Source organism: Hippocampus comes, unplaced genomic scaffold (genome assembly GCF_001891065.2).
Source record: "Hippocampus comes isolate QL1 unplaced genomic scaffold, H_comes_QL1_v1.1 scaffold157, whole genome shotgun sequence".
In the NCBI taxonomy this organism is placed as follows: domain Eukaryota; kingdom Metazoa; phylum Chordata; class Actinopteri; order Syngnathiformes; family Syngnathidae; genus Hippocampus; species Hippocampus comes.
The window spans coordinates 46,940-72,230 of NW_017805149.1; the positions used below are offsets into that span (position 1 = coordinate 46,940).

The 25,291-nt window shown below is 42.3% G+C and overlaps 2 protein-coding genes across 2 annotated transcripts; both read left to right on the top strand.

Moving 5' to 3' along the window:
- The first annotated feature begins 6,974 nt into the window (after positions 1 to 6,974).
- Positions 6,975 to 16,350, top strand: atp1b1b (ATPase Na+/K+ transporting subunit beta 1b). Its single transcript, XM_019868122.1, has 6 exons — positions 6,975 to 7,204; positions 8,641 to 8,769; positions 12,218 to 12,373; positions 12,458 to 12,648; positions 13,937 to 14,020; positions 14,938 to 16,350. The coding sequence occupies exons 1-6, from the start codon at positions 7,114 to 7,116 to the stop codon at positions 15,196 to 15,198; spliced, it is 912 nt and encodes a 303-aa protein (XP_019723681.1). The 5' UTR covers positions 6,975 to 7,113; the 3' UTR covers positions 15,199 to 16,350.
- Positions 16,351 to 20,117: 3,767 nt separating this feature from the next.
- Positions 20,118 to 24,247, top strand: LOC109514756 (cyclic nucleotide-gated channel cone photoreceptor subunit alpha-like). The gene is made up of 8 exons (XM_019868119.1): positions 20,118 to 20,195; positions 20,566 to 20,619; positions 20,738 to 20,818; positions 20,986 to 21,042; positions 21,231 to 21,350; positions 21,959 to 22,060; positions 22,144 to 22,250; positions 22,330 to 24,247. The coding sequence occupies exons 2-8, from the start codon at positions 20,570 to 20,572 to the stop codon at positions 23,685 to 23,687; spliced, it is 1,875 nt and encodes a 624-aa protein (XP_019723678.1). The 5' UTR covers positions 20,118 to 20,195; positions 20,566 to 20,569; the 3' UTR covers positions 23,688 to 24,247.
- Positions 24,248 to 25,291: the final 1,044 nt, after the last annotated feature.

Consider the following 25,291-nt stretch of genomic DNA (forward strand, 5'->3'; position numbering starts at 1 on the left):
GGGGGGGGGGGTACTGTACAGTAATTGCAAAGAGAAAGCTGCATTACTGGAGTCACGTGGGAACATGACCGATGTGTGTCGCAGAGGCTATTGAGGGCCCAGGTCCTCATCAAAAGACAATTGCAGGTGGGGCAATGAGGACAAGGTCATGCAGATGGAAGCAGGAAGTTGTCATGGGCAAGCGGGGTTGGACACCGAGGGAAGACAGGAAATGGTGCAGAGCTCAAAAAAAAAAAAAAAAAAAAAATGAAGACTGGCTGACTGCTGCTCTCAGTGCGATGGCCGCCACCATGGTTTGAAGGACAGGCGAGTGAGAAAAAAAAAAAAACACGCACACCCATACACTTTGTTTTCACTCACTGCGGTTGGCTCATGATCCACAGCCACGACACAAATGTTGTCGTCACAATTGAACCATTTGTCCTCCATCCAAGCTTTTTTCTCTCAGACTCGGTAAAGGCGACACACTGAAGAGTCGGATCATATTTTCTTGATCGCGTCGGACACACAAGCCTGATTTACAGCATAATATTCCCGCACCAGTCAAACAATCTGTTAATGGTTGTGTGACTTATATTGCTGCGGTCACAGGGGGCGAGCCATATGACCTTGAGCAACAAGGGCATTGGGCCTCCATTGTCCCTTGGTCTACCTTTCCGTAGACGTTATTGTATGGTCACGTTGGACCATAGAACAAGAGATTAAAATAAAGTCAGAAAAAAAAATCCTTCTCATTGACATATTAGACAGCTTTGTAAATGGTACACTTTAAAGTATCTGTCAAGAGAAAATAAATGTCTTGGAAATTTGACACACCACACGGAGGAGTGTTGTGAACAACCCTGAGAAGTTTGACCGATTGAAAAACTCTCCCAATGTTTAAAACGAGGCTTTGAAGTTATGAAGAATCAGGTTAATGTCTCTGCGTGTTTTCACGCATTCAGCAGACGCGCCACACTAAAAAATGATGGCTGGAATTGTATAACCCACTGCGTCATTGCGGGGCTTTCCAAGGCGTGAAATAAGGCGGCTAGCCACCAGGTAGAGCAAGCTAACAGGCTTCCGGGGGAACCTCTTCGCCCGCTATCAGAAAGCGGGATCGTCCGGGGCGTCACCTCCTTGCTTGGGAATTTAAACAACATCAAGCCGTGTCGTAAATTATGCCATCCAAGAACGTTACATTTTGGGGTACTTTGCAGATTGACAGACGATTATCAGTCGTCTCCCAAGTCTACCCGAAATTGAAAAAAAAAAAAAAAGAAAATTGGAATTGAGCTGCAGTGTGAACATGCTGTCACTTTACTGCTAGAAATGGACCTTGTAATAACTCGCAATCGATGGTGAATAAATGCACACAAGTTTTTATGTACTGTACAGTCATGGGGGGATAGGCGGTACGTGCCCGAGACCTCAGTGTGTCACTGGGCGCCATTTTAGCCACGCCCTAAAAGAAAATCAGGAAGCCTGAAATGGTGAAAACAGTTCAACGCCATATCCTCACAAATCAGTACAGCTCTCTGGCTTTTTTTCGCCATATGTTTTCGGCAATTATCCCCAAACACGTATCATGTATTCCGAAACAAATCTCTGAATTGACCGGACAGGGTCTGTGGCGCGAGCAAAACGGGGATGTTGTGACAATACTGCCGACCGTCCAAGTGTCCTAAAATGCTGAACCGTTTCCTTGATAAGGTTGTTTCCTCTTTGTTTCGAAGTTTCATAACCACTACTATGGGGCGACGTAACACTCAAAATGTGTCCAGTTGAGAAGTGCTGGAGTAGACTTACTTCAGTGGCTCGGCTCATCTATCTCTCTCAAATATTAACCATCACATGAATTATTGGAAGGATTGAGGGCTAAACTTTGGACTGGTGTAAGTGGCAGCTAAATGTGAGTGAGATGTCGATTAATTTGTAACCAAATGTTTCGCAACAGCGTCCGTTTCAACCCCAGCAGCGTGAGCCAGTCGAGATTCAAGGAGTTCTGCTCACTTGCGAGCACTTCCAACACGGAAGGAAGAACAGTGAATGTTTAATGCGGCCGCTCTTTATTCCGCCTAAGGACACCGGGGTCATTCATCGGAACGACTGCAGCGACTTTTAATTTAGATTCATTGTTTAAAATCCAAAAAGTGACATTTTGATTCAACGCCTATTTGCAGAAGCTAAAAAAAAAAATAGAAATAATCATTTGTTGTTTGGCCTTATTTTATCTTCTGTTGGTTTTTTCATAACAATTCCTTTCATTTTACTACAACGTAGTGGTGGAGAGTCAGACCCAGGATTGCATTCACTGATGGCCCAGACAATCTCTTGACTTCACTCCTTCCAATATGTGGATGTTGGATTTTTTTTTCTGACCAATCAGATTTCAGCCTCTACATGCTGCCAATTTAATTTCATCTGAACAGTGCCTCCAGAAAAGTGGTTCTTAACCTTGGTTGAGTAGTTTTCACCCCGATGGTCAATTTCGAGTCTCCAGTCAATAAATCACAAAATGTTTCTTTTTGTGTGTGTATTGTTTGTTGTTTTGCCACAATTGTGAAAGTAATCCGCACACAGGGTGGTGTGGAGGCTAATTTTCATACAAACAAAGATGACGCCTTGCTCCCATTTTTGGAGTCGAGTTAGCAAACAGGAAGTTACGGCTTTTGAGCCTCCGCCCTCAAATCATCGTGATCGCTTTTTCCCCTCGATGGTGCTATTTGTCAATCACTGGAAACACCATTGCCGTTCGTGTTTGTTTTCAATGTTTGGCGCTTTTTTTAGTGCAAGGTTGAAGAAGTGACATGCAGCCAGACATTCCTTTGAAACTCTACACATTAACTAAGTTCCTTTGAGAGGGGGCATTTCAGCTTGTCAGAATGAACTTGTCAATAATTGACCTCTCGCATTATGTGGTGGCCTTGGCTGGCGAAAAGACAATGGACATTTTGTTATGGTATGCCATCAGTATGGTCCAGCCAAAAAGTACATAATAAATCTATTATCTGTGCACACTGACAGCTGACATCTTCGGATAGCTTGGTAGGGGACCGCTGAAGGACTTGATGGACAAAAAGGTTCTGTTACGGATCTCAAGAGTGGAGTCAGGTAAAGTCGGATAAAATAAAGAGTCTCACTTGATGGCAAATGAAGCCCCTTGAGCACTTTGAGTACATTCCCACAGATGGCAAGAACTCGTCCAAAGGCAATGAGAGTGCAGCGCTCTGGTAAAATCAATCAACAAGCATCACATAATCCACTTGAGGGTGGCCCGGTGGTCGAGTGGTTAGCGCATCGACCTCACAGTGCAGAGGTACCGGGTTCAGTTCCAGCTCCGGCCTCCCTGTGTGGAGTTTGCATGTTCTTCCCGGGCCTGCGTGGGTTTTCTCCGGGTACATGCATGGCAGGCTGATTGAACACTCTAAATTGTCCCTCGGTGTGAGTATGAGCGTAGATGGTTGTTCATCTGTGTGTGCCCTGCGATTGGCTGGTAATCGGTTCAGGGTGTCCCCCACCTACTGCCCGCCCAAGTATAAACATGTCAATTAAAATACGTGTATATGAAGAAAAAAAAATACTTCATAAGCCATGGGACAAAACAACTATGCGTTTCTATTTCATCTGTGAAAACATTCAGTCAGAGGTTCAACTGTATTACGTCACATCCAGTAGAACTCACTGCTGCCTCTACTCTATGTATGTAAATAAAAAGAAAAAGAAATGACAAAAAACAGGCTGACATGGTTTAATTATGATGCCTTTGAGTACCATTTGGCATGTAGGCCTCAAACTCACCAAGTTGCTCGCTTGCGCCTGTGTGGCATGATTCCATCCCCCCACCCGCAACACCCAAAGGACACGCTTACGCACAAACCCTCACACAATGCATGTTTATTATGAACACAAGCAGAGAAAAGCTGGTAGTTGGCTGCTTATCATTGCTGGTTCCACTCACTTCAGATCTTTCCAGTTTTCCCTTTCAAGAACACCAAGGAAGAGTGGAAATGTTGACATTTTCTTTTCCTTCTTTGGATTAAAAAGCCTCAAACATGTACAAAGTATACAAAGTTGTATTCGTTGTGTCCATGCGCGTGGGTCCCAATGCAGCCATCTAGCCGTCCAGCGTGCCTTATTTTGAAGGGCAAAGGGACACGGAGTCAAGGTGATTGGAACGATATCCCGTCGGGTGGTTTCCGGTGGTCTCGTCTGAGCCCTCCAAAGTGTAGGAGATATGCTTTCCATCCACCTTTACTAATTGTGTCCTTGGTCCTCGATGACGATAACTTTCCAGCGTTGTGCCAAAAGTCATCGTACACACTTTGGTTTTATTTTTTTTCCATGTCTCACCCGGCCGGACGTCAGCTTCGGCTTTGCACTTTTTGTAAGCGCCGCATTCTCTTGACCACGGTTGGCCACCTGACCTTGGTGTGACATTGAAAAAAAATAATAAACCTGCCACCAGGCAAGATTTTTTTTTCTGAGCTAGAGAGGACTTATGGCTGTCACGCTGATCCAACGCGAAGTACAATCGAGGCTTTCCGTGGTAAGCTTCTCAAACCCGAGATCTGTGATTGACAAACTACTGCTACCCGGACCTGCTGAAAAACGGAACTTCGTGAGCAAGCCTTCGTGAAAAGCCACAGAAATTCACAATAGGCTGCACTTCATCGGCAAAAGCTTGGTTCAGCAGATGCTTTGAAGACTTCAGGTTGTTTCGAGAAGAAAGTTTTTGATGCTCAACAACCCGAAGCGTAAATCGTATATGCGTTTGAGCGCTGTGGGGAGGGAGACTTTCCCTGGCTTTTGCGCAAACGCCCGCTCTAAAAGTTTGGCGTTGTCATTAAACTTGTCACGGCGAGCGAGGGGACATCTTGCCTGGCGGCAATTTTTGCAACGGCGCTCCAAAGTTACGTGGCGAGCCACGAGCGAGGAAGTGATTTTAATAGCGCTGCTGGCTGTGTCAAGGGTTTTTTTTTTTTTTTTACGGCAGCATATGCCACAGGTGGATAAATGATGGATAGTTTGAAAATGCCAATTCTAATACGAGAAACACCAAGAATTGATTACAGCACAGGGTTGTGTGCAGAGGCGAGACAAGCGCTCTTGTCCTTGAGGTGATATTTAAAGGTCGATACCACCAGCCAGGCCGGGCCTGTCCTACACATCCATGTTTACATTTAAACAAGCAGCCGAAGCACATTGCTGAGCCATTTCACACATGCGCGCACCAGCACACAGATCGCACACGGCAGTGCCTGGTTTCCAGACAAGAATGTGAAGGTGTCCCGCTGGGCGTGTCGGTGAACGCCGGCTGGGTTTGATTTAGTGACTTTGTGGTGATTCTTGATTTTGCTTTGCTTTTCTGAATTGAAAGGGAACGTAACACACTTGTAAAACTTGAGATGAAATCATTCACACGAGTTTATATTTTGGTTGCCAGTTGAATTAAAGCTTAGTGCTATTGCTTGTTAAATTTTAATGTTGTCTTGCTCGTAGGTTTTCACCGTTGTAGGGTCACCGGGTTCAAATGCTTCCTTTGGCACGAATTTCATTTATCCGCAATTCACTTGGCTGTTTACATTTTTACTCCACTTTATTTCTGAATTAAAATGTATAGTTTTACGACAATATCGGAACAAATTGAACAAATGCTAAGGTAAATATGTAAATATTAAATACATTTAAAGACCCCAAACAAAACAAGGAATAAATAAGGAGCATCAAATATGAGGGACATAATAAACTACATTTATAAAATTTCCTAAAATGTTTTTTAAGCAAAAGTTGGGATATAAAAACGGGGAACGTTGGCTTGCAAACTCACATTTTTAATGAGTATAATGCAGAAATTTACCAATTACTCGAAACATTTGTACTTTTTATTTTCATAGCAACACGTAACAGTCTTTAAGGAAAAAGAATCCATGTTCAGAAGGGTAAATCGACAAAAAGTCGCTTCATGACATTACATTTAAAAAATGTGTGTGTTTGTGCATGCTGGATTAAATACTTAGTGGACAGCACATACACCCGGGACAGATTCGCGCCTATTTGCACGAACTGCGTTGACTTGAAATATAATCACGAAGTGAGAAATGCACAATTCGCATTTGGTCTGACCGCAGCATTCGGCCCGCTGTGTACCGTGCGGAATGCTCAAAACCGGCTGAACTGTCGCGTCGTGAACAGGTGAGTTTATTTACTCGTTTACAGCTGCTGAACCGTGAATTTCACGTTTGGTCTGAACGTGGCATGAGATGTTCCTCAGTGATTTGCAAGCGAAGAAAATATGTCATGTCTTCATGATATAGTATGTTATCACTTATTTCTGAATTCTGCTGTATTTACTTTCAACGACACACCAACTTAAAAAGAATAAAATATGTTTTTTTCCAACGCTGGAACGAATTAATTCTACATCCATTCATTGAGAATGGGAAACGTTGCTTTGGTTTGGAACGCAGTCATTTACAAAGAGACAGCGATGCATGAACAAAAAGAGATTTTTGTTCAACTTGTCTTGAAAAAGGATACGAAATACCAAAGTATGCAAGTGCGACTTGTTCAGTATAAATGAAGAAAGGTTTAGTGAAAACGTGCTTATGATCTGTAAAATGTTGGGACCGAAAAAAAAAGTGATGGAAAGTGGCCAAAATCAAAAGAACAAATCGATTTAGCAAGGATGTGAAGCAAACATTTTATTTGCTTTAGCAGGCCATAAAAACTGATGTGGTAGACCTTGAATTTCACACCCGTCATGGAAAAGTGAAGTCTCTTACAAACCAGAGATTAAATACATCTTTTAGTTTTTTTTTCTCACAAAAAATGTCATGACTCCATAGGTTGTCTGTGCGTTAGAGTGACGTCATCTTACGCAGGCTTTCCGCCCGCTTCCCGATTGGCCACAGCCGCTCCGCCTCCTCCTGGAGGTAAAGCGTGGGGGCGTTTGAGGGGGGCGGGCCCCTCTTCAACCGGACTCTTTATATTTGGTTGCCTTCTACCAAGCCCGAGCTGGGTGCCTCTGCTTTGGGCTAGCAGTTGGTCTAGATTCCGGGAACCGAAAGGAACCGGCTTAACGGGAAGTTAAAAAAAATATATATAAAGAAAACCCCCCCAAAATAAACCAAAATGCCCCCGAAGACCGACGATGGCGGATGGAAGAAGTTTCTGTGGAATTCGGAGAAAGGAGAGCTCCTCGGTCGCACAGGAGGCAGTTGGTGTAAGTATGAACCGCCTCGTGCTTTCTTGCCACCTGTTTGATATCCCCGCGTTGCGTTCACGTACGACCCGTAAGGTAATGCCGCTGTGATGGTTGAGATATCCGTAAATGTATTTTGAAAGCAACAGAGTGCTTTACAGACACGGAGAGAGAGCTTCAGAATTCCAAACGCGGGACGTCGGGGGGGTTTTTTTTTTTTTTTTTTGAATGAACTGGCCCCCGTAGGGGTTAAAAATGCATCACAATCCAAGGTGAGTCAAGGTGATATGGCCTTGCTCCAAAGTGGTGTGGCTTGGAGGAAGGACTATCGATCCGTATCGGGTTCCTCCGATCAGATGTCAGGGTAATCTTAACGGACAATACCACTGATTAACTAAGGCTTCGACCTTCTCGAGTTTCTCGTGAGGCGCCAGTGCGCATGTCCTTGCAGCGCCTCTCAATGTCACAAGTCGTGTGCTGTGCAGCAGAGCACACTGTATGTAAAGAGGAGGCGAATGTCTCACGTTTGACCTTCTGGACGCATATTTAAAAAATTGCTGAAGCATCACATACTGCTGCGGGAGGGTGTCAGGATATTACAGGAAGGAAAACACAATTTGGCACAGTTATTATGCATCATAATACATCTGATAAAAGCCACGATAGCCTATTTTTTTCATACTATTGTTGTCTTTTATTTGGGGGGTGGGTTGGGGGCATAGTCCACTCTGACCAATCTCAACGTATTCAGCATGATGCAGTTCAGCTCTACATCACTGTACATAACCTCACGAAACATTGGACGTTGCAGAATGTATGCGTTTCTGGTTACTGTATCTCAATGCTGCAGCTCATTTGAGATAAGCCCACCCGAGGAATCGTGAAACAGTCATCAAAGAAGTAATACGTAATTTATTAATGCGGTCTTGACTGCCTTGCCCTTTTTGACATTGCTCCTTCCCTGCAGCCTCATGTCGAAGTCAGCTAGCAGCAGCGTGACCTCCCAGATACCATTTTTTTTCTTTTTTTGTTCACCTGCAGTCCCTCACGTGAGGGATGACAAGGACCCACGTGCCTGCGTCAGCATAACCGTTTTATTTTCCACTCTCAGACTTCACAGTTGAATACTGTCGAATCTGTATAGACGACAGCCACCGCTGTTGTATGGTTTTAGATTTCCTTGAGCATTTGTTTCAGCGAGGTAACCGATTGCGGCGAACAGAAGTGGGTTAAATTCATTCTTGCCTGACGAGTTTGTTGCCTAGAGGGGCTGCTTGTGGATTAGAAGCATGCAAATAATTCAAATACCAAAGCCTGTTGTTAATTTAATATTGAAACAGGGTGAAGATGACATTTGTTGGTTTATTTTTTGGGGATGAGTGTATTTTTTTCAGTGTTCGCTGTAAAGTTGTGGTTTTTGTCGCTGTGACCCCCGCCCTCCCTCATCCCTCCCACAGTCAAAATCATCGTCTTCTACGTCATCTTCTACGGCTGCTTGGCCGGAATCTTCATCGGCACCATCCAGGCCATGCTGCTCACCCTGAGCAACTACAAGCCCACATGGCAGGATCGAGTTGCACCTCCCGGTAAGTCTGTGTTCTGTTTGCTCAGGGCCGCTGGAGAGTGCAGCGGTACCTTGACGTGAAGTCTGCGAAGAACTATTCTGACCTCCCAGAGTGTGCTGTGTGCAATTACTGTACTGCCATTACTATCAAACTAAAGGAATTGCATCTCACCCAACCACAAATTTTACGAAAGTCCACAAGCTTGCATAATAATACAAAACACCATACATGGGCTAACGACACTCGCATTGGTAGCGCAGTGGTTGTAAACATGTAAACAAATTTTAACAACACTGCAGCCACGTGATCAGAGTCTCTAACAATAATCACATTGATACATCCTTTCCCCTCTGTGAAAAATGACTACAGTGAAACTCCTCTACAACGAAACCTACATGGGCGAAAATACCCCCTGGTGTGAAAAAAAATGTCATGCATGAAAGTTATTCCCACTTTTCTGCTCCCCCTACAACGCAAGGTCCTCCTGTTCCGTTATACGAAATCTTTTTCCCTGCTCTTGCCTCACAATGAGGTTCACTACAAGGAAAACAAGCCTTCCGCAAAAGTCTAATGATCCAACCTCAGCATGCCACAGCGGCCTCTACTGCTTCGTTCGGAAACGGCAACAGCAACCACCACACTGGTTTACACATGTGCACTAGTACAAGAAGTATTTGTTATTGTTAGTTTCATTGCTAAAATGGCTACAAAACGGACCTTTGCATACCAAGGAGTTAAGAAAAGCTGTAATGCTGGAAGACAGGATAAAAGTAATAAAAATGAAAGAAGGAGGAAGCAAAATAAAATACATTATGCAAAAAACTGATGTCAGTGAAATGCTGATCATAAATTTTGCAATTTCTTTCCCTTTTTTTTCTTTCTACGCTGGCTATATGAAGTGTCAAATAAGTGTATGCTCATACTTATGCACTATTGGAATAAAAAGCTCCCACCAGAACTGCGGGTGGAACTTGGTCAGGATCTCCCGGTTGTCTCGGATCTCTGCAAAAGTTCACATAGACGTTTTTTGTGTGTGTTCGTGTTTACATCTGAGATAAAATTTGCTACAGTGAAAAGTCCCCTGTTGTGAAAAATGTCTTGCTGCAAACATGATTTCGTTGTTAGAGGAGTTTCACTGTAATATACTGCAACATAGTTAACGGTATTGTTCATGCTTCGGCATCAATTTTCTGTGCATTATGCTGTACTGCCCCCAGTGGCCAAAGCACGCACACCAGAAACAGCAACACAAGGTCGACTGAATCAAAGCCGAAAGCCTGAATATCACTGAACAGTTTGCAATGTTTTTCTTTTTTTGAGGGTTCATTTAATGATGGAAAGAGAGACCATTTTTCTTGTCGTCATCAAATTTTGAACATTGAACATGAACATTTCTTTGTGACAAGAAAAGCTCTGACACAAACTAAATTGTTGTTTTTTGGCGCAAGTACAGAAAGTAACCCATTTGAAATTATTTGGTCATTCGGTCGCTCACGTGAGAGGTCCGTTCACTTGGATGGGATGTTGGCTGACAAACACGAATATTGTCACTGCTCTCCATTGTAAATCCTTTGCCTGCCAATCTCGCTACTATCCTGCCAGGATGGCGACATAAACAAATGAATGTTGGCATTAGTCACCTGATGTCCGGAAAACTATCTTCAGCTGTTTGCTGTAAAGCTCACCGGTGTCCATATCTCTTGAGCTCTTTCTATAGCGCTCTAAGATGCCGCCCAAGTCCTGGCTAATACAAAATGAGTCATTTACATATTCCGAAGTATGTTTTTCAGTGACGCATCACGACTGATCTTTGAGTGTCAGGGAGCAGCTAAATTTAGTTGGTGGAAATTCCAGAGAGTCTTCTTCACATGTGAATTAACCCACACTTGTGGTGCATTTTACTGTTATTTTGTTTTGTTTTGTTTGCAAATTAAAATAACGTGTAAGGCATTCGCTTTACAAGGTAATGTTGTAAGACAATGGTCCCTAATGCTATTATGTAATTCAATGCTAAATCAGTCGTCCGGTGGGCACTTGTGCATTTGTAAAGAACGAGCTTGGTTTCACCTCCAAAACATCACAATAGCAACTAGAATAGACAGCGCAGTTGCACACATGGGTTGCATCTGTCCAGTTCATCGAGGCGCATCTCCATGGAGTGATAGTTTCCAAAACAAATGCGCCCTCGAGGCAGGGCTTCAACATGGAAACTAATGACGCCGGATCAACACTAAAAGCAAATCTGGGAATTTATAACTAAAATGAAAGTTTTGTCTTCATCCCGCAGCATGTCACCCTGTGACAAGGAAGCTTTTCAATTATCCTGCAAAGCTGCGCTGGACGTTCAGAGCGGACACTGTTGTATAGTTACTGTAGAAACACGACAACAAAAGACGCTTTCTTCGTCTTACATCAGTTGATTGGATTGTCAGCAACATCCGGTCCCTCCCAATTCATGCTTGCAGTTAAAATTCCATGCGTACCATGACACAGTGCGACAAACCGCATGATGTCGCTCTCTCCTCTTGGTTATCAGAATGCTAACGGAAAGCTTTGCCATACGGACTGGCGAGTGATAAAAGAAAAGAAGCAATACAAAACAGCACAAAATACAGCGGAACCTCGATTTATTGGATCAACTGAGGGAAGGTGTCGTCCATTAGAGCAAAATGTCCTTTTGATTTTTTTTTTCTCATGGCCTAAAAATACCAAATACAGTACAAAATTGCCTCATACTCTTTTTCATGGCTTAAAAATCCCCAATACAAAATGATTATCAAGATATCAAAAATATAAGTATAAAGATGCTTCAAACTGTTTGAAAAGTTACAAACGTAACTCGCTGGGGCTTGGTGGAGTGAGGGGGGGGGGGGGGGATAATAAGCAAGCAAGCAAGCTCGTCGCCTCGGCCGCAAGGTTAATGCGTTTCTTTTTCCATCTACGTTACAATTGGATTCTATCGAAATGGGCTTGTTTACCGTACGACTGTTTTTACTCAACCAAAAAATAGCATGTTTGCGAAACGCGCACAGTACTACCTTGATAAGAACTAACTTCAGTAAAATCGATATGGATAAGTCGATATGACGGGCTCCTTTTGGGCCAAGTGCCTACCTTTTGACGGGACGGTCGGCACCGCCAAAATGGCCGCCAGGTGAACCTGCTCTTGTCCGGTACAGCAGTGGCATGACCTGGAAATACACGGACAAGTCTCTGTCTATTGATTCCCCCACAGTGCCGTTTACTGGCGTCAAAAAGAGCACAAAAAAGCACAAGGAGGTGTTGATAGGTTCCACAGACAAAAAAAATGCAAATAGAATTGGTGATTAGTAAACTGCAAGTATGCGAGGTAATGACTAACGTTCATAAACTCAAAATAAACGCACCACCCGGTGATGGTGCAATTCAACAACAATGCGAAAAATCACGTGGCTAATTCGAGTCCGAACTGTGTGTTTTGTACCCGCAGGCCTCACGCACACCCCGCGATCTGACAAATCCGAAATGTCCTTTAACCCAAGAGACGTGGAAACCTATTTGCCTTACACCAAGGCCTTGAGGGACTTCCTGGCCAAGTATGACGACGACAAGCAACTCGACCAGATGAAATTTGAGGACTGTGGAGGTACGTCCATTCATCCCCTTAAAAAAAAAAAAAAAATAAAGTCAAGCCAGTCTGTGTTAAATACGCACTCTGTGTCCTCTTTAGATGAGCCGATGGGCTACAAGAACCGTGGCGACTTGGAGAGCGATACGGGCGTCAGGAGGGCATGCCGCTTCTCCAGGAGCCTGCTGGGCCCCTGCTCCGGCCTGGATGAGAAAGACAAAGAATTCGGCTTTGACAAAGGCCAACCTTGCATCGTCGTCAAGCTCAATCGGATTGTGAACTTCCGTCCCCGGGTGAGTCAAGTCTTTCAATTCTTGATTATTCTAAAACTGTGCACTACGTTAGAGTGAATGGAGCCTCTCAGCTCCCTTCGACATAGTTCCTCAGCCCCAAATGCCACAAGATCTGGTAAAATATTACTTCTTTCGAAATGAAGCTACTCAGCTGGCCTCAACATAGTTCCTTGGCACAAAATGCCACAAGTTGGCAACAAACCACGACTTTTGTCAATGAAGCTCCTCAACTCACTTCTGCATGGTTACTTCCTTGATACTGAGAAGCCATGAGATATGCATTTAAAAATAGGATGGATAAAAAAATCTGAAAATGAATGAATGCATAAATATGCAGTTAAACACTGTACTTACTCGACATCATAATACTTTTTTGGGGGGTCGGGGGGCCATCACCTTTGCATTTTAGGTAATTTCAGAAAGAGCAACAAAAAAAATGCTAATAGTTGAATTTGTGAATAGTGAACTGCAAGTATGCAAGCGATTACTGGAATGTGAAGTGGCCAGCCCTACGAAAAAAACGAATGGGAATTTCTTCCAGATCATTCAGAGCACAGCAAATAAAACTTGTTCTAATGAGATTTATTTCAAAGGCATAAAGATCGGGACATGTTAAATAAAAAAAAACATATATAGACACTGTATTTTCCGCACTAAAAGGCGGACCTAAAAGCCTTCTTCTTCCTTAAAAGCTCACAGCGCGCCTTAAAATCCGATGCGCCTTGTGTATGGTCATTACGGTAATATTTCAACTCCAAAATGGCTCCTTGCTAGAGACATGCTTACAACGCAGAGTTCAAACTTAATGCGATCGGTTTCGCAGTTGAACACGGAAATAGAGCAGCGGCAAGAGAGTTCGACGTTAACGAGTCAATGTTATAACTTGCTGTTGGTTAAGTAAACTGTGTCGCTACTTTATTAAATAAGTCTTACTGACATCTGATCGTCGCTATATAAATCAGTGTGTAGTGTTGTTGGCATTTCCTTGAGCGTAGCTCCATCTAGTGGATGCATTGTAGATTGTGTCTTATCATGCGGCGCATCCAATATATGAAAAAAATTACAAAATAGGCCATTCATTGAAGGTGCCTCATAATCCACTGCGCCTTTTAATGTGGAAAATACGGTAGATTAACTTGCACAGGACCCGTTGATTGAAAAATACATCCTGATTCGGCTTGTGTGGGTCCCAAAAACGTGTCTTAAAAGAAATATAATCATAATCATAACCTCTTTTGGTCGCATATGGTGAATGATGCGATGAAGCATCTTTTCTTTTTGTGTTCAGACTCCCATCTCAAATGAAACCATTCCTGAAGAAGCTCAACCCAAGGTGCAGCCCAATTTGATCCCCATCTACTGCACCAATAAGGTACTTGCCACTCAAAGCCTCAACCCAAATGTTCCTGCCTGTAACCTTATACATTTTAACATGCGTACCGTATATGGTATTATATTGTCCATATTCATACCTCTCAACCTGCGCCCTTTGTTCGAACGTGACTGCAGGATGTGAGTATGATCCTTACACGTGCGTTCGTTATTTTGAAGTCTGTCATTCCTTTCGTGTTTCAAACTGCATTTGGACTTCTCTGCATACATATGATGCATATTAACAGCGTTGAGTGTGTTATTCTACGTCGCTGTTGAAAATGTGCTTTCCAGTTTGCACTCTACCGTAATTACACGTTGACATCCGGGCATAATTCGTTCGTTATGCTGTGGCGGTTTGCATTATACGTTAGCGTAAAGCTCGGGGACTTTCATAAGACAACGTTATGTGGTTTATACACGACAGGTAACTCTTTTTGTTTTAGAATTACTTTGAAAATAACCTTCAACTGGGAGTGGTAACAAACACCTTGAGGCAAGCACACTTTGCTATGTGCCAAACTATAAACGCCATGCTTAGGGAAGGCAGAATAGACATGATAGTTCGGGGGAAAAAAAAGATATGTGTTCCAAGTCCAATTTTTGTTTGCAACACAAAGTCAAAAACTGACCAAGCGATGGCTCATGACTCCAAAAGCTCATTCGTCGGGGAACTCGTCAGTGAAGGTACCAACGTATGAATTACTTCCCAACACGCATCATCGCAATCTTTTTTTCTCCTTTAGATTCCAATTCCTAGAATTCTGTCTCAATTCTGCTCTTGTATTTGCTCGCACTTGGGTTAGTCATTTGTATTCTAGTCTCTTTGTGTGAGTATTTCTGCTGTGACTTGATGGATGATAAAGTATCGATTATCTCCATGATGACTCGTTCTCGTCGGTGCTTTTTCCACGGCAGCGAGAGGAAGACGCCGGCAAAATCGGCGAGATCAAATACTATGGCATCGGCGGCGGCTTCCCGCTGCAGTACTACCCGTACTACGGCAAGCTGCTTCACCCGCACTACCTGCAGCCGCTGGTGGCGCTGCACTTCACCAACCTGACCAGGAACGAAGAGCTGCGCATCGAGTGCAAAGTTTACGGCGACAACATATCCTACAGTGACAAGGACCGCTACCAGGGACGCTTTGATATCAAGATCTCGGTCAACGGTTTATGACCGCCACCGGAACAGTAGAGCACTTTCCCGTTGCCGCCCCCCCTCCCCTACTCCCTTCCCCATTTCAACCCCCTGACATGAAGTAGACAAATAGTCGGGGTTTGGGGGGCGGGGGGTAAGTCGATCACACTTGCTTCCGGTTAGCATTGGCGCACAATTTTAGTGGGGTGGAAAAAAAAAGTAGCTGTTAGGCCACGCGAGCATATTTATTCTGCTGTAAGTGACATTTTCCCCACAAGCAATTTGGGGCCATTGTTCATTCACAGGTGTACCAGTGGACCACCATCTGTTCCATCCCCCCTTCCCACCTTGACCATTACCTCCTCCTCCTCCTTGTCATATCACTGCCTCGGTACCTCGCTTTTCCTTCATTTTTCCAGCGTGATGTCCCACGGCCCATAGTGATTGATTGGCTCGGACCACTCTTCTGATCTTAAATGAAAAAGGCTGCACTCCAGGAACTTCTTTCCTCCTCCTTCTTCTTCTTCTTCTTCTTCTTCTTTTTTTAAAATCTTTAATCATGGGGGCCTTGTTTTACTTTGCCTTCGTTTTGTGCTTAAATCACTTAAAGTGTGAAGAGATTTTATTCAATGCCTTTTTAATTGATCTTTTTTTTTGTGTGTGTTTTCCAGCTCGTGGGTAAGACACGACGCTGACTAGGCTTTATCTTCTCCTTTGGACTCTGTCGCAATATCGCGATGCATGTCCTCTGAATGTTTTTAGCCATCAAACATGGTGGATGAATTGTATATTTATACAGTTGTACATTTTGTTTCTGTGCAAAAATATTGTTAATGTATACATGCAATACCAAAGTGATGATCTGTGAAAGGGTCAACATTTGTTTGCCTTGCAACCTTTTCGTGGCTCACTCTAGAAAGGTGAGGGGCGTCTTGGGCGATGAATGTCTGCGGAACCAGGGCGCTTGACTACTGCGATGGTCACAACGTTCATCCATTTCAAATTAAAAGTAAAGAAAAGAGGGAAAATGAACCTCAATGAGCTCTTGCGGCTTTTAGGTGACGAACCATTTTGGCAATTTAGTGTGTAGGATCATATCTGAAACACTTGAACTTGTACAACCTACCGTCATTTCATGCACCCTTTGCCATTTAATCTAAGATAGAAACGAATAAAATCCTAATACTCCTCTTTCTTGTGCTTTGTCCTATGTTTGATGCTATATTGAACACATGCTTACTTGCCCCTGAATGAAGTACATCGACTGTCGGTGCAGGTTACACCAGGGATGGGTAACCTAAATGCTTGTTGGGGTGAGAGGCGGGGCACAATTTTTCCATCAGCGCTATTGGGAAGCCGCATGCACTGACTAGGTCACCTGATTTAAAAAAATAAAAAATACTTTTTTTCCCAGCTCTAAAAATCCTTACCTCCCCATGGGCATCAAGAAAAAAAGGGAGGAGTCAAAGGTGGTAGTTGTACTTGAAAGAGGCAAGAAGCAGTGCTGCATCGATTATTGAAGTAGGGAAACACAAACATTTTCGTTCCACCCTTTGAAAATGGAGGCTATAGTCCAAAAAAACCCATCTGGTATTTATTATTTCACATATTTTGTGTAATTATAATACAGCACACTAAGTTTTTTTTTTTACTGGCCCCTCCTGCAGGCTATGAGAGTGCAAAGACTACAATAGTTTATCCTCACTTTAAGTGATGAAGCCTCAAATTGTTGTGTAAGGGACTTTTCCAAAGGAATATTGTTTCCAAACCTGCAGCAGAGTTTTTTGAACTCTAATAATTTATATGAAGTGGAAATGTAATTGGCTTTTGCCAAGAAAATATTAAAAAGATAAACATATTGAGAGGGGTTTCTTTCAAAATACTTCATAGCTATTACGGTGTAAAAATTAAGCTGCCAAAATATAATATTAACATTGACTCAATGCATGCTTTTCTTCTAATGAAGAGGAAGCAATATCCCATTTGTTTTGGGACTGTACTTACACAAATATCCTTTGGAATAACTTTTTTTAACTAATTTTATCCAAATTGAATTATCTAAAAATGAACCCACAATGGAAATACATTTCTTTTTGGGGGATTTCATTTGGATGAAATGGCTTTATATTAAGTCTTATGTTATCACCCTTCTCTCAATTTTGGCAAAGTTTTATATTCACTGTGCAGTTTTTGTTTTGTTTTGAATAGTTTAATTCCTCCGTAATTTTTTTTTTTTTTGTTCAGACTGCACATCCTTGTTACCACATCTGACCACAAGAGGGCAGTAATATCCCGTGAATAACATTCACCGGGTACTTTATTCAGTCCAGTACTTCCTCGTACAGGACAAAAACGAGCATTTTTTTGTCACGTGATTTTGCTGAAAGGTACCTCAAAAACATGTACAAAGTATAACAAAAATAGTGATGAATAAATCCCTTATCATTAAATAAAATAAATTAAAATTTAATCCGAATACTATTTTAATTTTACTCGTACTGTAATTATTGTAACAAGGTTGCACCTCTTTTTTTCAAGAGTACTTGCTAGCTGTGTTAGCTGCTATGCTAACTGGACAAGAATGAATAAAAATTAAAAATGTGTCATTATTAATTCGTCCTTTTCTGATAATGTGAGTGACGGGGTGGCGTCTCTTTGAGTGACATGTCATTATTGTTGAAAACTTGAAAAAAAATATGAAAAATAGAAAAGAGGACTTACATTAGGTCCACAAATGGTCCCAGCAAACAAATGATAAATTTCTATTGACTCATGATGCTCACTTTTTTCCCTCTGTCTCTTGATGGCTAAAAAGATTTTAGTCACAAAACAATTGTAGACCATAAATAGAAGCAAAATCAAACGTAAAACCTGCAAATTTGGGATGTTGGGACACTTGCAACTCGAGGAGCTCCTGCCACATATACAGTTTAAAGACGGTTGGGTAAAAAAAAAAAAAAAAAAAAAAAAAAAAGCATCCCGCTACGTGGGTCAATTTGACCCAACTTTTTGGTTTGTTCTGTCCAAAATAAACTATTTATTGATTTTTTTAATATACATTTCAGTGATACTTTACATGTTTAAAAACACCCCAAAATGCTTAATCTATGATGATTGTTTCAAAAGATCCCCTCTCCGTTCTTACTGTGCACGTGCAGACTTGATTCACGAAGAGGGTAGTGAAAGAGAGCAACAAAATTGTTGGCGCATTGTGAGGAAGTTTAAGCTGGGGTGAAGATGAGGAGAAGGTGAGATAAAGTCAAACCATTAAAAAATAAATCAAAACTACCAAAGGTTTCAAACTTTTTCACGGCAACATCGAACAGCAAAAATCAGACACCCTTGCCAGTTGCAGTAACACTGTTGTTCCTGTCAGCTACAGTCAGATGAAGTGGGAATTGGTGTGTGAGTGATGCTTCTCATCAAGAAAATGTCTGACTCTTTATAAAAGCACACATTTACAATTTAAGCCTTGAATCCTCAAAATGGCCAAAGATATGTTGGTTATTTTTTTTTCTCAGCATCCTGCTGATGATACTGCCATGAAATACTGCTGACTGAATGCACAAGAGGCTTGTGATAATCAGCCTAACAAAGCGGGCATGTTCCAACCCATCCACCTCCTCTGGGAGCTAAAGGTGACACCATAGAATATACATGTGATGTGAGGTGTGATGTGTCCCCTTTGCCTTTTTTTCTGTGGTAAATAATGACTCATTGCATGGAGCTACAGTGCAGGTTGAACATGGCAAATCATCAGAGGTGACTAAAGTACACTGAAAAGAATGCTGTGTTGAACTAACTAAATTTGATTTCGTCTGCCACAATAAAATCATCCGGATTTAGACACATTGTTTAAGTAGCTGTGTAGTCCACTTTAAAAACGTAACTGGATCCAGATGATTTTTGTCTTGCGTCCGAACAGTGCAATTTTTGTACCAAAGTAAAAGATGCCATTAGGTCCTGGAGAGAATATTTATAATAATAATAATAGAGAATAAGACCCCATCAATTCCACCGAACACACCTTCCCTTGAGGAGGCAGCATGCAGGGATTCTGGGGTGGACTCTGTGGTTGAAGTAGAAAACGGATCGATGTGTGGATGGATGGATAAAAAAATAAATGAATGAAAAAATGTGATTGGACAAGTGTGCACACTTCTATCTATCGATCGATTAATGATCGAGCAAGCCAGCTAGCGAGTTAGCTAGCTACTTACCTACCTGTCTGTTTGTCTAAAATTTCAAAATTCCTTGCTTGGGAACAGAACAGTGATTCTTGTTATTGCTAAATATCAACTACAGTAATATGAATAATAACCACTAGGATACATACAGTACAGTATCTCACATTTGTTCCATGTCTTCAGAGGTTTAGTGAAGCTGAAGGGGAGGGTGTAAGTAGCCATGCTGAGATTAGCTCAAACTGTCGGAGGATTGCCCTTACAGCCGAGTCATTTTGGCCAACACACAGTAAGAGGCTTTGCCCAGACTGGAAGGGATATAAATAAATGGGCAGCTCGGACAAAAGTCACTACTGTTGATCTAATAATTGCGTGTTGATGTTGACTCTTTCCAAATCTATGATGGCTAAATAAGAATTTGGGAACAACGGTGAGTGTTGTCCAACTATGAGAAAACAGACGATATTTGAATATAAAGTAAAAGCGAAAGTCAGAAAATAATTAAAAACAACAACGACACAACATTTTATGTATTTTTATCCTTTGAGATAACAGATTTATTCCAAAAACATCGGAGTGATGCAGTATGTCTTCTACTTGTGATCTTTTTTTCTCTTGGCAGTCTCCTCCCTCCTCCCCACAACCTTGGTTTGGAAGTGACAGAGTACATGAACATATTGGGACTAATCAACAGCAAGACAAGATCTCTACAGTTTGGACGTCTTCTTTTTTTTGGTTTGTTTTTGCTTTCTTCACAGATATATAATAGCATATCCTCATTCAGAACTGGGAGCAAACATGGAATTAGTGCAGAGTGCACGCTGAGCCTTCGTAATCAACACTAAAGTACAGGTAAATGCATGCACACGTCTTTATGGTCACTTGTAAACCGGCTTTTAAAAAATAGGAATAACTTTTGAATGATAAACAGCTATACAAATTCTAATTTTAGATGCAATGATCCATAATCTGTGCAAAGAGGATTTGAGCAGAGTTCATGAAACAAAACCAAAACAATTTTTCACTTGCAAAGATTGTCTCTCAGGGTAGTGATAATAGTAACAGACCAATCTAATTGGTTCTTTGGGTTTCAATCCTTAAAATCCACCAAATGCTTACCTCTCAGCACGACTGTAGAAAAGGCACAAGACAGAAACACAAGAACAGACTCATGAAGGAAAGTCAATGTACCCTTCCCCCCTTTTTAAAAAAAAAATCTTAGGCTGATGGACACCCAAAATCAGACCTCCTTTGCAGGGACTGGACCACTTTACAGGTAAGTCTCACTGAGGTGAGGATCATCCAGAAAGCAGTAGCAACAAAGTGGCAAGACTGAGAAAAAAAAAAAACAGAGCTTAATTATCACTGTTTACAAATTTGTTCTCTATTGCAAGGCTGGCTCAAATGATGCACTCCGGTTCGAATAGAAGCAGACCTGCAGAGTTCAGTATGACCTTCTGTAAAACAAAGAACAGGTGAGCTCTGTAACTATGGAATAATAGAACATTTGGAAAGAAACAAGGATTGCCACTGAAAATAAACTAAAACAGGAAGTGTCATAGAATGGTAAAGAGTATGTGAATGTCTACATTTGTAACAAAAGATGTACAGTGATAAATTAATGCACGTGTTGTCCTTATAGTCACTTTCAGCGGCCTTTGGCTGAACAGAATTTGAATAACTGCAACAACAATGACGGGTAAGATGGCACTGTACTCTTTATTCGACAGCCACATCCATTCAAGTTAAGTACGGCAGGTGGTTTTCCTAAAACTGGACAAGGGAGCGTAACTGCAATGTCACAGTGCCCCCCTGCGGACACCTGAGTTATTGTATAAAAATTGTAGTCTCCTTGTGCGCCTCCTTAATGAACGCCTTGTTGTACAGCAAAAAAGACAAGAAGGATGAACCCAAAAATGAGAAGAAAGATGAGAAGGCAGAACCTAAGAAAGACGACAAGAAAGATGACAAGAAAGACGAGAAAAAGGATGAGAAAAAGGAAGAACCGTAAGTTGTGCGCTCACTTCTTAATGTCAATGTATTTAATAGTGATTTTAAATTAGGTTTGTTTGTTATGAATTTGGCTCACGAAAATGACCTTTAATCAAAAGCTACATTGAGAAAAATGAGAACGAAATATTTTTAGCTTCATTTCCAAGTGAACGGAATGGACTGCCGATGCACGCACCTATCCCGCATTCAGGGTACAGAGGCATGCGAACTTCCAGTTGCAAGTCCAACACATAGCGAGGGCAAGTTTTTAAAATATATTCGCAATCTGCAGAAATGATGTCAGGTTACCATAAATTAGCTTATTATTGGATCCAGTTATCCAAGTGTCAATGAAGCGATCAAAGCACCATATCTCATTTAATGAACCTTTTGCCGGTCCACGCAGATACGGGCCCGATTTATTTTGACACGCTCAACCCAACTTTGTTTCAAAGGCGCAAAAACAACCACGAATATTAATATAATTTCTTCATTGTCACGTTCTACTGTGCAGATGCAACACGTGAGCATATGAAAAGATAAAATTTATCGTGTGGAAAATACGGTAGCTACTTATCAAAAGTTCTAATTAAACAATAACAGTGATTAATTCTTTTGTTCAGAAAAGAGGTGTGGATCATGGACCCTGCCACAGATTTATACTACTACTGGTTATGGACCATATCCATCCCTGTCTTCTACAATCTCATTTTGCTGGTAGCCAGGTCTGGACATTTTTGGTTTCAGCGTTGAAATTTATTTTTTTTAGAAAAATTTGAAAGTCTTTGTGAATGTTGGTGCACTACAGGGCTTGCTTTAATGAGCTGCAGAATAACAACACAAGATTGTGGATCGTGTTGGACTACACTTCGGACGCACTCTACATTGCAGACAGTTTTGTGAGAGCCAGAACAGGTTTGTGGCCTCGGCTGATTTTCTGCAGTTGTAGTTTATAAAAACCTTCATGAGACGATAATCATGTTTTTTGTCATAGGTTTCCTTGAGCAGGGACTGCTCGTACGGGATGAGAAGATTCTGAAGGAAAAGTACATGAAAACCCGCCAGTTTCGACTGGACATCATATCCGTGATTCCCACTGATATTGTATTCATCAAAATTGGACTGAACAATCCCGAGTGGAGGTTCAATCGCCTCTTTAGGTTAGCTCGGCTCTTTGAATTCTTTGACCGAACAGAGACTCGCACCAATTTCCCAAACATCTTTCGGATCGGTAATCTTGTACTTTACATCATCATCATCATCCACTGGAATGCTTGCATCTATTTTGCAATCTCGAAGGTTCTGGGCTTCGGTTCAGACACGTGGGTCTATCCAGCAACGAAGAATGCAGAATTTCAACGTCTGACCAGGCAGTACATATACTGCTTCTATTGGTCCACACTGACCTTGACCACTATTGGGGAGACACCACCACCAGTCCGTGATATCGAGTACTTCTTTGTTGTGGCCGACTTCCTCACTGGGGTTTTGATCTTTGCGACAATTGTAGGCAATGTTGGTGCCATGATATCCAACATGGGTACCGCTCGAGTAGAGTTCCAGTCCAAGATCGACTCCATCAAGCAGTACATGCAGTTCCGGAAGGTTTCTAAAGATCTTGAGGCCCGAGTGGTCAAGTGGTTTGATTACTTGTGGACTGAGCAGAAAACATGTGACGAAAAGCAGGTGCTCAAGAACCTTCCGGATAAGCTCAAGGCTGAGATCGCCATCAACGTTCATCTGGAAACTTTGAGGAAAGTGCGAATTTTTCAAGATTGCGAAGCGGGTTTGCTTGTGGAGCTGGTTCTCAAACTTCAACCCCAAGTCTTTAGTCCGGGTGATTACATCTGTAAGAAAGGGGACATCGGGAGGGAAATGTACATCATCAAGGAAGGGAAGTTAGCAGTGGTGGCAGATGATGGGGTCACCCAGTTCGTGGTGCTCAGTGATGGAGCCTACTTTGGAGAAATCAGCATTTTGGGCATTAAAGGAAGTAAGGCGGGAAATCGAAGAACGGCCAACATCCGAAGCGTAGGTTACTCCGACCTTTTTGCCTTATCCAAGGATGACCTGATGGAGGCGCTCACAGAGTACCCGGATGCTAAGAATGCACTGGAAGACAAGGGACGGGCCATCCTGATGAAAGACAACCTCATTGATGAGTCGCTTGTCGCAGCTACCGACGCTAAAGACTTTGAATTAAAAGTGAATGCTGTCGAGACGAGCCTGGAAGTCATGGCGCTCAAACTGAAGAAGCTAACGGAGCATCATGAATCATCCCAGCGCAAGCTCAAACAACGGCTCACTAATTTGACAAACCAGGTCCGGACCATCAAAGTTGCTGATGAATAGCACAAGCTTAAGGCTACTACTTCCACTGAGCAACTGGTCTTCAGACAGACTGTTGATTCCATAAATGGCTCAGGTTTACTACAAAGGCTATACATTCTTAATGCGCAAGTTCCTGAAATAATTGGGAAAATGTGTATGTTGGGAGACCTCATCGTCATGCTTGTTTTTTAACATCATGACACCAAACACAAACTATGTACTATCACTTGTCCAGTTTCAAAAAACTGCATTGCGAACATTTTGGAACTTGGATTTCTACATATGTTGATTGCAAAATGTGATCTGATCAAAGCAATATTTCATATCTACAGGCAGTCCATAATGTCTCGTTACATTTAAAACAATTCATTCAAAGGCAGTTGTCGAAATAGTTTACCGCAAGTCCAGAATCCTGAGGATGTACACAAAAGGCAATATAAGCCCAGTGATAAGAAGGAGCCAGATGGACTTTCATGGAAAGACAAACCACCGCCGAATTGTGAAAAAATGGCCGACATCAAGAAAACAGAGTGGCTGGAAAAGGCTGGACGGACACGGAGGCACTAATCATGGCAACACAAGAACAGGCCCTAAACACAAGATCAATAGAGGCTACCGTCGACCACATCAGACAGGATCCCAGGCTCAGGCTGCGCAAAGACGCCCCAAAGATGATGCAGCATATCAGAGCAGGACATAAGATGCTGACAGGCAAGACATACATGGAGCTGCATAACCAGGTAACAGGAATAGTGTACTCTAACATCTGTTCCAAATATGGACTAGAGGTCCCAGAACAAAAATGGCAGACACCTCAGAAGGTGGTTGAGAAAGGGTCGATATAAAAGTGTATCGCAAAAGTGTAATGGAAACACATTTTTCGCTTTTCCATGTCTTGTGACAACGCCTCCAGCTACGTCGAGGACCACTGGTTCGGTGAGGGACAGAAGGAGAGGGGTTTGAGTTGAATTCCCCGTGCAGATACGGACAGAGGTGTCTACCCTATTGATCAGTTTACCGCTCAACGGTTTCACGACCTGTCACGAGTCTTGCTTTACAATAAGTAAGGCATTCTCTTAGTGATGAGCAGAGTTGTGTTAATATCTAGCATATCTTTTGCAATAAAGCGCAAAAAGTACAACCTTGGTTTCAATGGACCATAACACATTTTTCGACATGTTTGAGAAAAGGTAGACAAGCTTGGTTATTTTTCTTTGTAATTTAAGGATTTCAGTCTTGCCGCCCTACCCAATATTTCGGACACGTGTAAAATACAGGTGATTGTTGTCACATGTATTAAACTGCCAAGGTATTTGCCAGAAATTCCTGCGGCTCCATCATTTGTTGCTTTTAAGCCTCCTGGCCACCTCGCTGACCAGTCTTCCTTCTCATCAGCTTAATCCCTTTTCACAATGCACTCGGTGAGTGCGAGAGTCACACAGCAACACAAAATGACAGTCAGTGTGTCCATATTTGGAAATAACTGCCAAAATAACACTAATAATTCACTCCACTGGCTCTTCCCCAATTGGAGGCACTTTGCTTACGTCACATGGCCGCCACTCTTGGAACATTTTCCAATTCCAGGCACTTTGCCGTCACGGCAGAAGTCCTCTGGCCGCGCC